The sequence below is a fragment of the Leopardus geoffroyi genome, chromosome B3 (genome assembly GCF_018350155.1).
Source record: "Leopardus geoffroyi isolate Oge1 chromosome B3, O.geoffroyi_Oge1_pat1.0, whole genome shotgun sequence".
Classification (NCBI taxonomy): domain Eukaryota; kingdom Metazoa; phylum Chordata; class Mammalia; order Carnivora; family Felidae; genus Leopardus; species Leopardus geoffroyi.
Window position 1 is genome coordinate 29386582 of NC_059337.1, and position 14204 is coordinate 29400785.

At 53.8% G+C, this 14204-nt stretch overlaps 1 protein-coding gene across 1 annotated transcript; it reads left to right on the forward strand.

The window, feature by feature from the left end:
- The first annotated feature begins 2306 nt into the window (after positions 1 to 2306).
- Positions 2307 to 8037, forward strand: ISL2 (ISL LIM homeobox 2). Its single transcript, XM_045448984.1, has 6 exons — positions 2307 to 2457; positions 3310 to 3499; positions 3779 to 4041; positions 5831 to 6114; positions 6697 to 6864; positions 7268 to 8037. The coding sequence occupies exons 1-6, from the start codon at positions 2400 to 2402 to the stop codon at positions 7382 to 7384; spliced, it is 1080 nt and encodes a 359-aa protein (XP_045304940.1). The 5' UTR covers positions 2307 to 2399; the 3' UTR covers positions 7385 to 8037.
- Positions 8038 to 14204: the final 6167 nt, after the last annotated feature.

Genomic DNA, 14204 nt, shown 5'->3' on the forward strand with positions numbered 1-14204 from the left:
GCTCCTGGCCAGATGCTGGAAACCAGGAGAGGCTTAGAGTGGCCTAAGGAGGAAGCTCATGGCCCAGGCACACAGCCTAGCTCACCAATATGCTCACCTCATGCCCCCATTTCAGGATTGCATACCCAGGTACACAGACATCACCTGTATGCAAACTACACTCAAGCCACACTTTTTGATTTTCCACCCCACAGCAGACACACAGAGCAAATGCACAGTGAGATATACAAAGAAATCTTCAGATGATATACACACAGACATATTTAGACCTCCCCTCCACACACAGGCACCCATGCAGGAAAGACACAGCATACACAGAGGCTCCCAACACAAAGATATAGCCATAATGATAATTATCACAGTTAACACGTATTGCACACTTAGTATACATCAAGTGTCATTCTAAGCCTTTTCCAGAGAATCGTTTAATTCTTACAATAGTAGAGATAGCTACTATTTTATTCCCCATTTTACACATGAGGAAACTGAGGGACAGAGAAGTAAAATAAAATGCATTAGGTCACAGAGTAGCCTGGTGAGGATACAAGCGCAGATTGCCCTTCCCCTGGCTCCTCAACGCCATTTATTTACAAAAACATATTCAAACGCATCATCCTCCTCATCCCCGACCTGCTCTGTACACACCCAGGGTGAGCGCCCTTTGTGGGAGCTAGTAGCCAAAGACGCGAGAAATGGCTTGTCAGCAGAGCGATCGAACCTTCTGTGCGGAAGAACCAGACTGGTGACAAGATGTTTCAAAGGTAGTGGCGGTGATCGAAAGCCTTGCGGGACGGGACTGCCGGCGTGAAGCACTAGACACAGCTCGGGGGCGGCGGGTGGGCGCTCTCTGGCTGTGCGTGGACCATTGTCAAGTAGCGAGTTTGGTGTGTATGGAGGGCCTAGCCCGAACTCTCCGCAAAGTCTCTCCCTGCACCCTTGGCTGCACCCCTTTCCCAGAGAGCAACCGAGAGCTTGAGGCCAAACAGACTTAGATTTTTAGTAGAAAGGCCGCAGCGCTCGACCGCACCCTCAGGCCGACCCGCCCGCGGGCACCAGGGCCAGGGTCTGACATTTTACCCCAAGGCGCGCACCAAGTTCTTGGTACACCTTTTAAAGGGAAAACAACAGCCACCATGGTTAGATATATGTTATTTATAATTCATGGGCCAGTCTTTGAACCCTTTCAAACAAAACCCACAGCGATTTCTTTGAAAGAAAGAAATGCTTGGATTCTGCTCCAAAGTCTTGGGTTTTCTAAGGACCGACAAACCAGTACACAGATAGTAAATTACCCCGCGCGCTACATTTGTTTCTGATTATTTGCGTTGCAGTTGGTTTGTGAAATCAAACAGAAGAGCTTATAAAAATCGCTTATTTGGGAAGTAGGACATACATTCGACCCCAGCATTGTTCCTAGAAGGAGCTGTGCTATTCGGGTGGGGAAAAGATGAGGGGAGTCCGTGTTAAATTACCCCCCCTCCCTTACACACACACACCCGCCAAACCTCCAAATGCAAGTCAAGGCTCGAATCAGGATCCGACAAGCGTCTTCAAATTCTGCGTTCTGACGCTACCCATCTAATGCTCCAACTTGGAGAAGTTTTCCACAGGCGGGCGGATGGCGGAAGTCTAAAAAGAGTTTATCCAAACGCCAGTGGTCGTTCCCTAACTTCTCTCTCTAGCTTGTACCCTGAGGACAAAGGCGCACGAGAGGAGAAAGGTGATCGGCTGGACGGTGATGGTTATGTCCAAACAGACCTCCCTTTCCCCTAGCTCTCGTTCCAAAAGAGTGGATTTTTTAATTTTTTTATTTGTGAAAGTAGGGAGCATTTAAAGGAGAGGCCTCCCCCCCCCCCCCCCCGTCTCCACCCCCTCCCCAGGTATCCATCACCCCGCTCGGGCACGCCTGCGGAGACTGCCCGGCAAATCCATGAGGAAGCTCAGAGCTGCGGTGGCCGCGGAGCCAGCTCGGCGGTGACGCAAGGTCCAGCAGGGATAGCCCGACCGGGGGCCGGAGAGAGGATCCTTGTAGATTTCGGACGAGGGGGCTGCGCTCCATTGTTCACTCCGGGCCAATCAGGGTTTGTCCATTTCCTTGCAGCCAATCCCCCGTCACCCTCGCCTTCCACCCAAGCCACCCCGCCCTACAGCCCCCAGGTCCCCATTACTTCCCCCGCATCCCCCGAGGTTCTGGGGAAGCTTCATGACGCCACAGGTCCCGCCCCCAGCTCCGGCCCCGGGCGAGTGCGTGCTGACGTCATGCTGCGTGCGGGCCGGTGCGGAATCGCTCCTTCAACTCAGCGGGGCAGGAGGAGTTAGTTACCAAAGAGCCGAGGCTGGGCGCGCGACCCTCGTCCTTCTGCCCCTGCCCGCACACTTTGCGCACATCTCTTTTCTGCATGGTGGATATTATTTTTCATTATCCTTTTCTGGGTGCTATGGGGGATCATTCCAAGAGTAAGTCTTTCTCTCTGTATGTGGGTGTGTATGTGTATGTGTTTAATATGCATTATTTCTAATGCAGAAGAATGTTTAGCGGATTCTACAAGTGGCTTCTATTTGACAGGACACTGGGAGAGAAAAAAAACAAAACGAATGCATTTCTCCTGCAGGCCACTTGTCCTTTGGAATCCTGTTGTTTTAATTTACAATTAAACATTCTTTCTCAATGTTAGGCTGCTAGGCTGACCTCAGGTTGTGAAATCTTTTTCTGTTTTGCGCTAGGGCAACTAGGTTTGATTGGGGGAATATGGGCTCTTTTGCTTGCTTGCATGTCTTTTTTGGCCTTTCCAAGAAGGCAGATTTCTCTAGCTTGATATGGGATATTTAAGAAATGTCAGAGAGGATGAGAGGAGACTCCGATGAAAGCTGATGTGTCTGTGTTGGGATTGGAGGGAGTCGCTGTAAGAGGGAGTGTGTGGACGGAAATGCCGGAACATCACCGTTCAGTATTGATGCGGTGGCGTCCGCAGTGCTTAAATGTCTTTTTATTCTTTCTTCCCTCCTACGTATTAGCTTTGAGTTACAAGATATATCAATAAAATGACTGTGTCCAAATGAATGTAGTAGCGGAAAAAAAAAAATTGGGGGTGGAGAGGAGACAAAAAGCCACCGCAAATTCAGAAGGTTTTGTTTTTTCGTTTCCAATTGTTTGGACGTTTAGAAAGCCCACTTCCTTCTTGTAGTCGCAATTCTTGAAAGGGAACGAGGGAGCGAGCGGGTTGGGTTGGGTTGGGGTTGGCGTGGCCAAGGCCCAGACCGGGTCCGGAGAGCCTGGCCTGACGCGGGTCCCGCGCCCTTCCCTGGCAGAGAAGCCCGGGACGGCCATGTGCGTGGGCTGCGGGAGTCAGATCCACGACCAGTTTATCCTGCGGGTGTCGCCCGACCTGGAGTGGCATGCCGCCTGCCTCAAGTGCGCCGAGTGCAGCCAGTACCTGGACGAGACGTGCACGTGCTTCGTGAGAGACGGGAAGACCTACTGCAAGCGGGACTATGTCAGGTGAGGTGGCGAGAGCCGGGGCTCAGCTACCGCCTGCTGGGGCTGGGGCTGGGGGTGGCGGCTTGTCTGCGCTCCCCAGCCTGGAGAGAAGGCCACTCCTACTCCGAACGTGTGCCGCCGTGAGCGTCTGGGCCTGCGAACTCCCCGAGGGTCGGTCCCCGCAAGCTCCCTGTGGGCCACAAAGCGTCCTGGGCCCGCGTGCCGGGAGCCGGTCGCAGACCGGGAGGCGAGGCGGGCCTCAGGCCCCTCGCTGACACAGACCGCGCCTTGGGCCCGCAGGCTGTTCGGCATCAAGTGCGCCAAGTGCCAGGTGGGCTTCAGCAGCAGCGATCTGGTGATGAGGGCGCGGGACAGCGTGTATCACATCGAGTGCTTCCGCTGCTCCGTGTGCAGCCGCCAGCTGCTGCCCGGCGACGAGTTCTCGCTGCGGGAGCACGAGCTGCTCTGCCGCGCCGACCACGGCCTCCTGCTGGAGCGCGCCGCGGCCGGCAGCCCGCGCAGCCCCGGCCCGCTCCCCGGCGCCCGCGGCCTGCATCTGCCAGGTAAGCCGCGCGCGGGGGCCGGCGCCCCCTGCGCTGTTGTGAGTGCACGTGCGAGTGTGTGTTACCGGAGTGCTTGTGCTCAGACGAAAAGTTGTCACTCGTGCGCGGTTCCGTTTGCCAGGATTGTGTGTTTCTGTGTGAGTGCAGATCTGTGGCTAGGAACACAGGAGAGTGTGTGTGTGTGTGGGGGGGGGGGGAAATCGTTTGTGGATCAACATGAACAGGGATTGTGTGTAGGAGTGTGTGAGCATGCGGGGAATTGTCGAAAATTGTGTTCTCCATGATCAGGAATATGTGGGACGGTCTGCCAGGAGTAGGAGCGTGAATGACAACAGAATCTTAGCAGTGCCTGTCTGGGAAACTTGTATGGGGAATTACAAGCACTGTGTGTTACTCCCAGAGAGGAAAGCTAGGTTTGCCTGGGGGTATGTGTGTAAGGAATACATCTCCCATCCCAGAACTGGGCCTGGGCTCCGCCAACTAGCAGGCCAGCCGCCCCAACAAAGAGCCGGTGTCTGTATTTGTGTTTTGAGACCCAGTTTGATGAACAACTTAGCAGAGTGCTTCTTCCGTGGGGACGGTGTGGTGGCACAGTGGACTTGAGGTCATAGAAAACATTTCAAGGGATGATGCCCTGAGTGCTAATCAGGAGCTTCCCAGAGATGGTGTCTGAGTGTGTGGTTAGTGGGCAGGATGGTGCCCCCAGGCTGGGCAGCCACAGACCTGAAGCACCAATCTCCAGATCTGGCTGAGCCTCTGGGTGCTCTGTGGTCTTGTAGTGCTCCTTCCCTCTCTGGTCCTCTCTTGCCTCTCCTATAGAATGAGGAAATTGAGCTGGATGGACTATTTGTAAATATTTATTCAGACCTAGAAATGCCTGAAGGAGGATATAAATTGAAACAGTGCAGCATATATCCATGGGTGTGTGGACCTAGTTTGGATGGGGGTGTGAAACAGGATGAAGCTGGTGTTGAGTGCACCGGATTTGGGGTCTTAGAGGTACTCCCTTTTGTGTGTTACGGGTTTCAGGCTGCCGGCGCGGGGGTCAGGCGCTATTTACCCGGGGTTGAGAGTTCCCAAAGCCAAGCGAGAATGCTAGCCGCTGCGCTCGGGCCGGGAGGGTGAGCTGCGCCGGGCCAGGGAAGCTGGAGCCTTGAACGAGGAGACCCGAGAGCTGAGGCTGGAGAGCTGGCAGTGAAGAACGTTTGGTCCCTTGAGGACCGTCCGCACCCCAGGCTGGGTCTTCGCGGCCTTGTCCCAGTGGTCTCTGCACGAGGAGGAATGGCTCTTGCAGGCCCCCAAGAGCGGGAGACAAGCCCCCTAACCCCAAAGCTGCGCGGCGCTCTGGGCCCCTGTCGGTCTCCTTCCCCCTCAGAGTCCCGGGAGCTCCTCCTTCTTCTTCCTCTGAAACTCCGACTTCTTCCGGAGGGCCTCCTTCGTCCGGCAGGGCCCAAACGGGCATTCCTAGGGTCGGGTAAGTGGAGGAGGCACAGCCGGGAGCGGCCACCCGGCTCCCGCAGCCGGCGTAGCGCAGGACTCCCACGCCCTGATGGAGCTCCGGGGACAGCGCTGCGGGGCAGCCCGATCGGGGAACTAGGGAAGGGACGAAAATGTAGAGCTCCCTCGGGGTAGGGCGAACAATTGGAAAGGGAGACGAACAATAAAACGAAATCAACGGAATAGAAAAAGGAACGAAATAGAGCCTCGGAGGGCTCAGCCGCCGCAAGGTGGGGCACGGGGCAGGCGGGTGGCGGCCCCTCTCTCACGTCTTGTCCGCCTGTCCTCGCAGACCCCGCGTCGGGCCGGCAGCCCTCACTGCGCCCGCACGTGCACAAACAGACGGAGAAGACAACCCGCGTGCGCACGGTGCTCAACGAGAAGCAGCTGCACACTCTGCGGACGTGCTATGCCGCCAACCCGCGGCCCGACGCGCTCATGAAGGAGCAGCTGGTGGAGATGACGGGCCTGAGCCCACGGGTCATCCGCGTCTGGTTCCAGAACAAGCGCTGCAAAGACAAGAAGAAATCCATCCTCATGAAGCAGCTGCAGCAGCAGCAACACAACGACAAGACGGTGAGGGACCGTGCAGCGGAGGAGCGGGTCAGGTGGGGCCTCGAGTTCTCGCGGCAGCATCTGGGTGCCCTTTTCAGGGCGGGCTCTGGGGACATCCAGGGGCAACTGGACTCTCCAAAAGCGTTTGTTTGTGCGTTCAGAGAAAGGCTTACCTTGGGGATTAAGGCTCAATAATTATTGTACCTGATGTCGGGTCTCCTCCTTGTTCCAGCGGCAGACCTGAGCTGGCACAGCTCCAAGCCGCAGGAGGCATGGTTATGCATCTCCCGCTAGTCCCGGCGGGTTGTGTCCTCTTGGCATGGCTTGGTTTGAACACTTTTCCTCTTGAAAAATGGGAATACAGGCCTCAAATCCCTTTGTTCTGTTGGCTGCCAACGCTGAGGCTGGACTATGGTGGAGGTTCTGTGTCCGGGGCATCTTAACTGGGGAGGGAGGGCTCACCTGGGTACGGTGGAATGTGCGTCTCCCCCCAAACCAGGACCCATATCTTGGGCCAATGTCTGGGGCCTCAGTGCCAAAGGCGGCGGGAGAGGTAAGGCCTAACTTGAGCGGCCCTCACCTCCACTTCCACTTGTCCCTCAGAGCCTCCAAGGACTGACCGGGACGCCCCTCGTGGCGGGCAGCCCCATCCGCCATGAGAGTGCTGTTCAGGGCAGCGCAGTGGAGGTGCAGACGTACCAGCCACCGTGGAAAGCCCTCAGCGAATTTGCCCTCCAGAGTGACTTGGACCAACCTGCCTTCCAGCAGCTGGTGAGGTCCTGCCCTACCCACCTGACCTCACTACTCCGAGGGGTGGGATTTGGCCGTTGGGCGGAGGTGGGAAGGGGGTACTTCCCAGGGGCCTGTCGTAGACAATGAGAGGGGGCATACGTTGGGGGGGACTGCAACTGCACCTCCGCCCATACATAATTCGCTCTAAAGCAAGTCTCCCTGGATTAAAGCCCTCAAGAGGCAGGTAGAGGGATTAACCCAACTCCAGCTCTCGCCCTAATACCCTAGAGTGCGCTTGGGGACCTGGCCCACTTCCCCGAAGGGCTTGCTCCCAGCCGGTGGCTTGTCCCTAAGGGACACCCTCAACTCAGAGCACACGGTCTGGGGGCACCAGCTCTGGCATCTCTTCACCTGCCTTTTACTGGTGTCTCTGCATCCCCAGGTCTCCTTCTCTGAGTCTGGCTCGCTAGGGAACTCCTCCAGCAGCGATGTGACCTCCCTGTCCTCGCAGCTCCCGGACACCCCCAACAGCATGGTGCCGAGTCCTGTGGAGACGTGAGGAGACCCCATCCTCGCCAGCCCGCGGACCTCGCATGCTCCCTGCATGAGACTCACCCATGCTCTGGCCATTCCAGCTCCGAAAACTCTCTCGCCTTTGTAATTATTATTATTGTTATTTAAAGAGAGAGGACAGAGAAGCAGTCAGGACAGCCCAAAGCGCCAGGATGCAACCTGCTTTCACCAGACCGGAGAGCCCTGATCCAAGAACTTTTATTTTTTCAAAACCAGAATTTGGGATTTACTAGAGTTAGCTCTGCCCTCTTCTCTTCCCTCGCTCCGCGTGGCTGCCGCCGCTCTGTCCGCGCCCCCTACCCGCGGAGAACGCGCAGGGCCCATCTGGCGCCGGGCCACCCCCAGAACTCGCCCAGGCGGGCTCCAACCCCAAGCCGGTCCCGCGCTCCCAGGCAGCTTTGCCTGGGCTCTAAGCGGGGACAATCCAATGGAACAGACACTCAATCCCCAAAGCGCATGATTGCCGGAAAAAAGTAGAAACGAGACTTTCCTGAAAATGTTTTAAATTATCAGTCGACGGAGGACAGAGTGTGTGAGCCTTTGCCGAACAAAACGTAAGTTATTGTTATTTATTGTAAGAACAGCCAGTTCACAGTGGGATGGATATTTTGATCTTAATAAAAAATAATAATAACCCGATGCGATGCTGCTGCTGTGTGCTGTGGGCACAGCGGGAGGGCTGGACGAGCGCCGGTTGGGGCTCGGAGCTTGTTTCAACGAAACAGCAACGGAGCAGAACCCGCCGCGGGTGCCCAGGGGTGGGCCCAGCTGCTTGTGCCCGCGCCTCGCGCGCCGCTGCCCTCAGGGCTCCCGCGCGGCCGGGGGGCGGGCCCGGCGGGGATTGGGCGCTGTTGGGGGGGGGGCGGGGCTGGGTCTGTGCGCCCCCCGGCGGCCCTGGCTGGCGCTTTAGAAAGCGCGGCGTCCCTCCCGGAAGTCGGCGCGTGCCCCTTGCTCCAGGCCACGCTCTGTCTGCATTGCCCACCACCCTTCCCCGGTCCCGGGCGTTTCGAGGCCGAGGTCCGCGGGGCAGTGGGGGGAAACCTCGTTTGAGCGGGAAACCTGCGATGCTCGGTTAGCGACAGTTCGGCGGACTCCAGCCTGCGGTCAGGCTCGCGAGGGCGTCTCGTACCCTCAGCTTTGCTTCTGCTCTTGGAGCAGAACCCAGCCCGGTGCACCCCCAAAGGCCGAGCCTCCACCGCTCGCTGCATTTTCGGCCGGTGCATTCGGGCCCTTCCGGCGCTTCTTTTCCGAATCCCCTGTCCAGGGCGCCTCGCACGCCTGCCACTCGGGCCATGCCGTCGACCAGAGAGCCCGCGGGCCCGTGGCGAACAGGGGGGCTGTGACGGCTCACCCTCGGCGCTGTCCCCAGAGTGGATGCGCGACGTGATCAATCTCGCTGCATTTATTAATTCCCCTGTCTAGACAGAGGAGAAGGCCGGGCGGCGGCTCCTTATCTTCGTTTGGCATCACCTGCAAGCGATACACTGAAGGAGCCACAACAAGCCCCCGCTAGGATCGTGGCTGCCCGGGAAAATAAGTCCACCCAGAACCAGTCTGGCGTGTCCTTGGTTTATTTTCTTTCCAGACCCGAAATGCAGGAGGCGGGGGATAGCCCGGGTGGGAGGGGGCTGGGAATGGCCCCTGGATATGCCGTGCCCAGGTCACTTGGTGTGACATTTCAAACCCCTGCGACTTGTTTTCTTGAAAACTGGCTTTAGTGATCGCAGGAAATAACCGAGAGATACTGAATCTCCAGCAGGCCCCCGGGCAAGCACAAAAAACAGGAGGCTCAGGTTTTACCCTTAACAAATATTTAACCCTTTGGCAGCCTGGGACAGTTCTTTTCCTCTGACCAGGCCTCACTTGGTGGACTCAGGAAACTGCCACCCTACCAGTCAATCCACTACTCTTGAAGAATCTCTGGCATTGGGTTTCCGTTTTCTCGTCCCTCGAGATAAATGACCCCAAGCATATCCTTCTTTGTCCAGGATTTGTTTTGAAAGAGCAATGCCGTGAATAGGGGATATCTCAGGTAGAGTCTGGTAAGGGAAAATGTGTCTGAGCGGCAGCTGTGGTCTCTGGATAGAAGAGTAGGTGCCTTCTGTTAAAACTGTGGGCTGCTCGGATGGCCAGAGGCCACTGTAGGTTTTTCAGCAGAGCTGAGGGCAGGATTCCGTCACCTCCCCTTCCCCCATTAGAAATGGAAAACTGGAAGACTAGCTGTCAATTATTGAAAGAAAATGGGAGGTGGGAAACTCAAGCCAAATTTATATTTTACTTCCTCAAAGTCAAGGTGATGCTAGCACAAAATTTGAAGAGAACATTCCTTTTCTTCGGGATTTAGGAAATGGTGCTGCAGACTTAAGAGATAAGGGAGGAGATACATAGGGTTAATGAGGACCAGCTTTACCTCTCAAGTGCCTAGAAACGGTTTTAATAATCAGGGTTAGATTCTTTGAGGCTTTGCTCCCTTAAGTTAGACCATTCCTTCCCAAACAGAAATATAGATATTTTCCCTTACATACTGGCTGGCCATTGGATAGGCTAAACTTCCAAGAAATCTTACTTTGGAAAACTTTTGATTAATCCAGAATATTAGGTTTTGTCACTTTAAAAACGGAAGTAACAGGTTCTTGAGTAAAGAATTTCATTGATGTTTGTTGTTAATTAGCTCTGAATTTTTGCTTTTGAAAGACTGCAGTTTTTTAATTTTTAAAAATTTATTTATTTTGAGAGAGAGACAGCACGAGTGGGGGAGGGGCAGCAAGAGAGGGAGAGAGAGAATCCCAAGCAGGCTCTGCCAGCTTCCAACGCAGGGCTTGCAGGGCTTGAATCCACAAACCGTGAGATCATGACCTGAGCCGAAACCAAGAGTCAGATGCTTAACCAACTGAGCCACCCAGGCGCCCTGAAAGACTGCAAATGCTACAAACGGAAACATCTGTCTAAGTACAGTAAACTCTTATCCATAGATCAAAAATCCAATTCTCCTTTTTGCTATTCTGTGAGTGTGTCAGATTTTGAATATTGGGAAATTACCCAGATAAAAGTGATTACCATTTATTAGGATGCCTGAATCTGTATGTATTACTATGTAAAATATTATAAACTCTTCTGTAGTTGGTTGCTGGCCACCCAAAAAGGTGCATCATTTCCACAGAAAAGCTTTGACTTTGAAGCCTTATTACAATGGTCTCTGGTGTGGTGTCAGATCTATGGTTGGTTACATTAATAAATATCAGTTTTACTGGTTCCCAGGTCATCTTTAAACATGCTCAGTAATACAGTTGGGATTTCCTTGTAAATTAAATTACCTGTAACAATTACAAATGTATTTTATGCTTACTGAACTTTCAGAGTGAGATGCCCAATTGTGTAGTAAAAAGTTCAATAAAAAGGGGCCATAGGTGGAAAATGGGAGTTAGTTATTTAACTAGATTCACTTTAGAATATTTTTTCCAGAAGATTTATCTAATAATTTGGATAGCCCTATGTAATTGAGGCAGGAAAGGGATTCCCAGAAATGGAAAAGTTTATGGCCATTATACCACAAAATTTAATACATATTGAAAGGCTGCACAATTCTGGGAAATTCAGAGTCCCTGTGGCAGTATTCCCAACGAACTTTAATATTTAATGGGTTGTGGAACAAAAATCAGCCTTTCAATTTTGAATGTGGAATGGCTTAAAGCTCAGAGCTGCAAATATTGTGTTTAAATGAGACGTTGTCTAAGATTGTTCTCTAGAAAATGTTAATTCTGCCACTGCTGCCTGGGGGAGGACCTACATTGCCACACATTTTAGTTAGCTGTGTTTTCCCATAGAAGTGGTCACCAGAGAGAGCAAGAGAATTAGCTGAATAGCATGCTGGAGAGAAGAAACAATGAATGAATAATAAACTATTTGAAGAGAAGTTCCAAGCAGGAAATTCAGAGTTTATTAAGCTGATGTAGGGAAGATTAGAGGCTTTTAAATACGGGTCTGATTGATGTAAAGGTAAACTTTCCTCAAGATACTGGGATGCAGTGCAATAATGAGGATTGTGTGACCAATTACAGACTAGCACCTTGTTGAGAGAGACTGTGCATGGACGATGCAGATAAACGGAGTTAGACTGAGAATAGCAATAGCAGAGGAAAAGGGCACAAGAAAATACTCACTGGGATCCAGATGTGGATTTGTGTGGGGATTTGGGGTTGGCTCAATTTATAAAGCAAGTTTGGGGCCCCGCAGCAATTGGGCCAGAAAGGCAGGACTTCTAGGTGATCAGGGCACCTCCTCAAAGTCAGCAGCTGGCGGGAGAGTGAGTGAGGGAATGAACGGAGGAGCAGTTTAGGAAGGCTGAGAATCTCCCGATTGGCAAACAGGATATTTAAGGGGGTGGTTTGAATACGGAAGGCGGGAGAACGCCTGGGTTGGGGGCGTGGGAACTGGGAGAGAGAAGTGGAAGAATAGGGATGGTGAGGAGTAATCCCTTTTGAGATTATCGACACCTGAGAATTTAGAAAGGTGGCAAGGAGCTCTGGAAGAAATGACCCAAGTGGTTTTCCCAGCTGCGCTGGGGAAGGAAGGAAAGACTGGGCCGGGAGGTGAGGCTCCCACCTAGGCGCAACGGGGGCGAGGTTCAGGGTCCGGGGTCACAGAGGCCCCGAGTGCCTGGAGCCAGGGAGAGGCTCCGGAATTTCAGCAGGAAGCTGTGGCTTCGACATCCTGTTGGGCATCCAGGGTGTCGAGCTCCCCAGAAGGCGAGCTGCCGCCCGGAGCAGGAAATTCAGTTGGGTAACAGCGCTGGGCGCTCAAATGTCGCTGCTGCCGGGCTTCGGCAGCTTTTTCCTATTTGGCTCAAATTCTGGGCTCCGACGCCCGAATGAAGTTGTTGCTTTTTTGCCCCAGCCGCGCCCATTCGCACCGTCAGCTTCACAGGCTGGACCCAGCATAAGCCTTTCGCCTGGGCCCAGCCTGATCCACTTGTGGCCCCTGAGCTCGGGAGACCCGGGATGCGGCCCCCGCCACAAGTGGGTGGCACTCGTCCCCGCAAATTGGAACTCACTTGCGCGCCGCACCCTCCCAGTCCCCGGCGAGTTTGTTAATCGTAAAACCCAGGGGAGTCAGAACTTCATTCTGGCCGGGCGGAAGGCGCCTTAAACTCGAGACGCACAGAGACCGTGAAGGTCGGGAGTCACCGAGGAGTTGCAAGGCCCGATTCTCGAAACCTCCCTACCCGGGCGGAGCCGGGATTCATCTCAGACGACCCCCCCCCCCCCACTCCCGGACGAGGGGGGCAAACGACACCATTCAATTAAATGTTTAATTGCGAATTCTGGTATGGTTTCTGAGAGGTTAATCACAGCTGTTTCAATTATTTATGGCTTTCTGGCAAATTTCCGACCAGATAAGAAGTATATTCTATTGTGAAGCATCTTGCAGGAAATCTTATAAATATTTGATTATTCCTTTCAGCTACAAGGATTCTGCGTTCACGCCCCAAGACGCGCTGGGCGAGAGGCATTCGGGAACTCCTCTCCAGGTTGGGGCTCCCGGGCGGGCGACTGCTGGTCGCCGATGGAGCCGGCCGCGGACACCTGCCTGCTCCCCCGCCCCGCCCCTTCCCCCGCCTCGGGCCGCGCAGGAGCCCGGGCCGCAGTCTCGGAGGGGGCGTGCGGGCGCTAGGGCCCAGCCCCTCGGCCTTCGGAGAGCAGTGCACCGCCCGGCTCGCGGCATTGTGTGCGCGCCGCCGCGGCGTCCCGGGTCCGGCGCCGGATCGCCGCCCGAGCCCTGGCGGGAGGGGCTTCCCGAGAGCGGGTCCCGCTGGCTTTGGGGCGGCGGCGCCCCCGCCCTGGAGCCCGGGCAGGACCCGCGGGGTCGCGGCCCCAGCCCCGCAGCGGCCCCTGCGGCCCGACGTGGGGAAGACGCCCGGGACCCGCGCCCGCGGGAGCACAGAGGGCACAGGGACGCGTTCGCCGTGGTTTCCGTCTTTATTTTTTTTTAATTTTGGGGACCTCTTCATTTTCTTTCGATTTGCAAAGAAGTAAAAACACATAGCTCAGCAGCTTTGTGAGGCTCCAAAAAGGAGTGTTGTGAACATTAAGTAGGTTGTTTTTAAAAAACCGAAACTTTTGTTATTTTCTGGTCCCGCCCCGCCTACCTTCCTATAGCTTTGACTCTGACACATATTCAGGCCACTTTTTTTTTTTTCCAACCAGATCTTTTCTTCACGGTAATGTTTGATCCTTATCGGACAGAAATTATTACAGATGTCATTCAGTGAGCGGCTTAGCACTGGCCGTCGGCTTAAGGTGGGGAAACGCTGGGAACGAGATATGAAAAGGTCTACGTCTCCCAGGCAGACCCTTCTCACGTTCAACTGTGAGCGGGGCATCGGAGTTTAAAAATTTATTCAGAGCCCTTCTGGCCTTGTTTTATGGTTACTTCAGAGTTGCTTCATTTCACAATTATTTGAGGAAATGCGTCAAGGTGATTCACTATGGCTGATCTTTTTGAATCGATAATTTTTATTGTGGAGAATACTTTCAGTTCAGCAATGGTTCTCAGTCCTGTCTGCTAGGAAAGTCCTGTTCGCTAGGAAAGGTGAGGCGGACCAATGGATACAATGTCCTAAATTCATTTCAAATAGCCCCCAAACCTATTATGTAATTAGAATAGCCAAGTGTTATAAACATCTTTACTCCAAACCTTAAAAAGGGAAATTTAGAGGTTAATTTTAAGTCTTTAATTAAAATACTCCCAGAGTTGGAGTTAACATTTTTCTTTCAAATTGGTATTGTCTTAATAAGAAAAGTCACCAC

What these genes read in the sequence shown, in the direction of transcription:
- ISL2 (XM_045448984.1), top strand. Translation starts at nt 2,400, where the DNA reads ATGGTGGATATTATTTTTCATTATCCTTTTCTGGGTGCTATGGGGGAT. An exon ending in TATGGGGGATCATTCCAAGA is followed by an intron (nt 2,458 to 3,309) that starts GTAAGTCTTTCT and finishes CTTCCCTGGCAG; the next exon opens with AGAAGCCCGGGACGGCCATG. An exon ending in AGCAACACAACGACAAGACG is followed by an intron (nt 6,115 to 6,696) that starts GTGAGGGACCGT and finishes CTTGTCCCTCAG; the next exon opens with AGCCTCCAAGGACTGACCGG.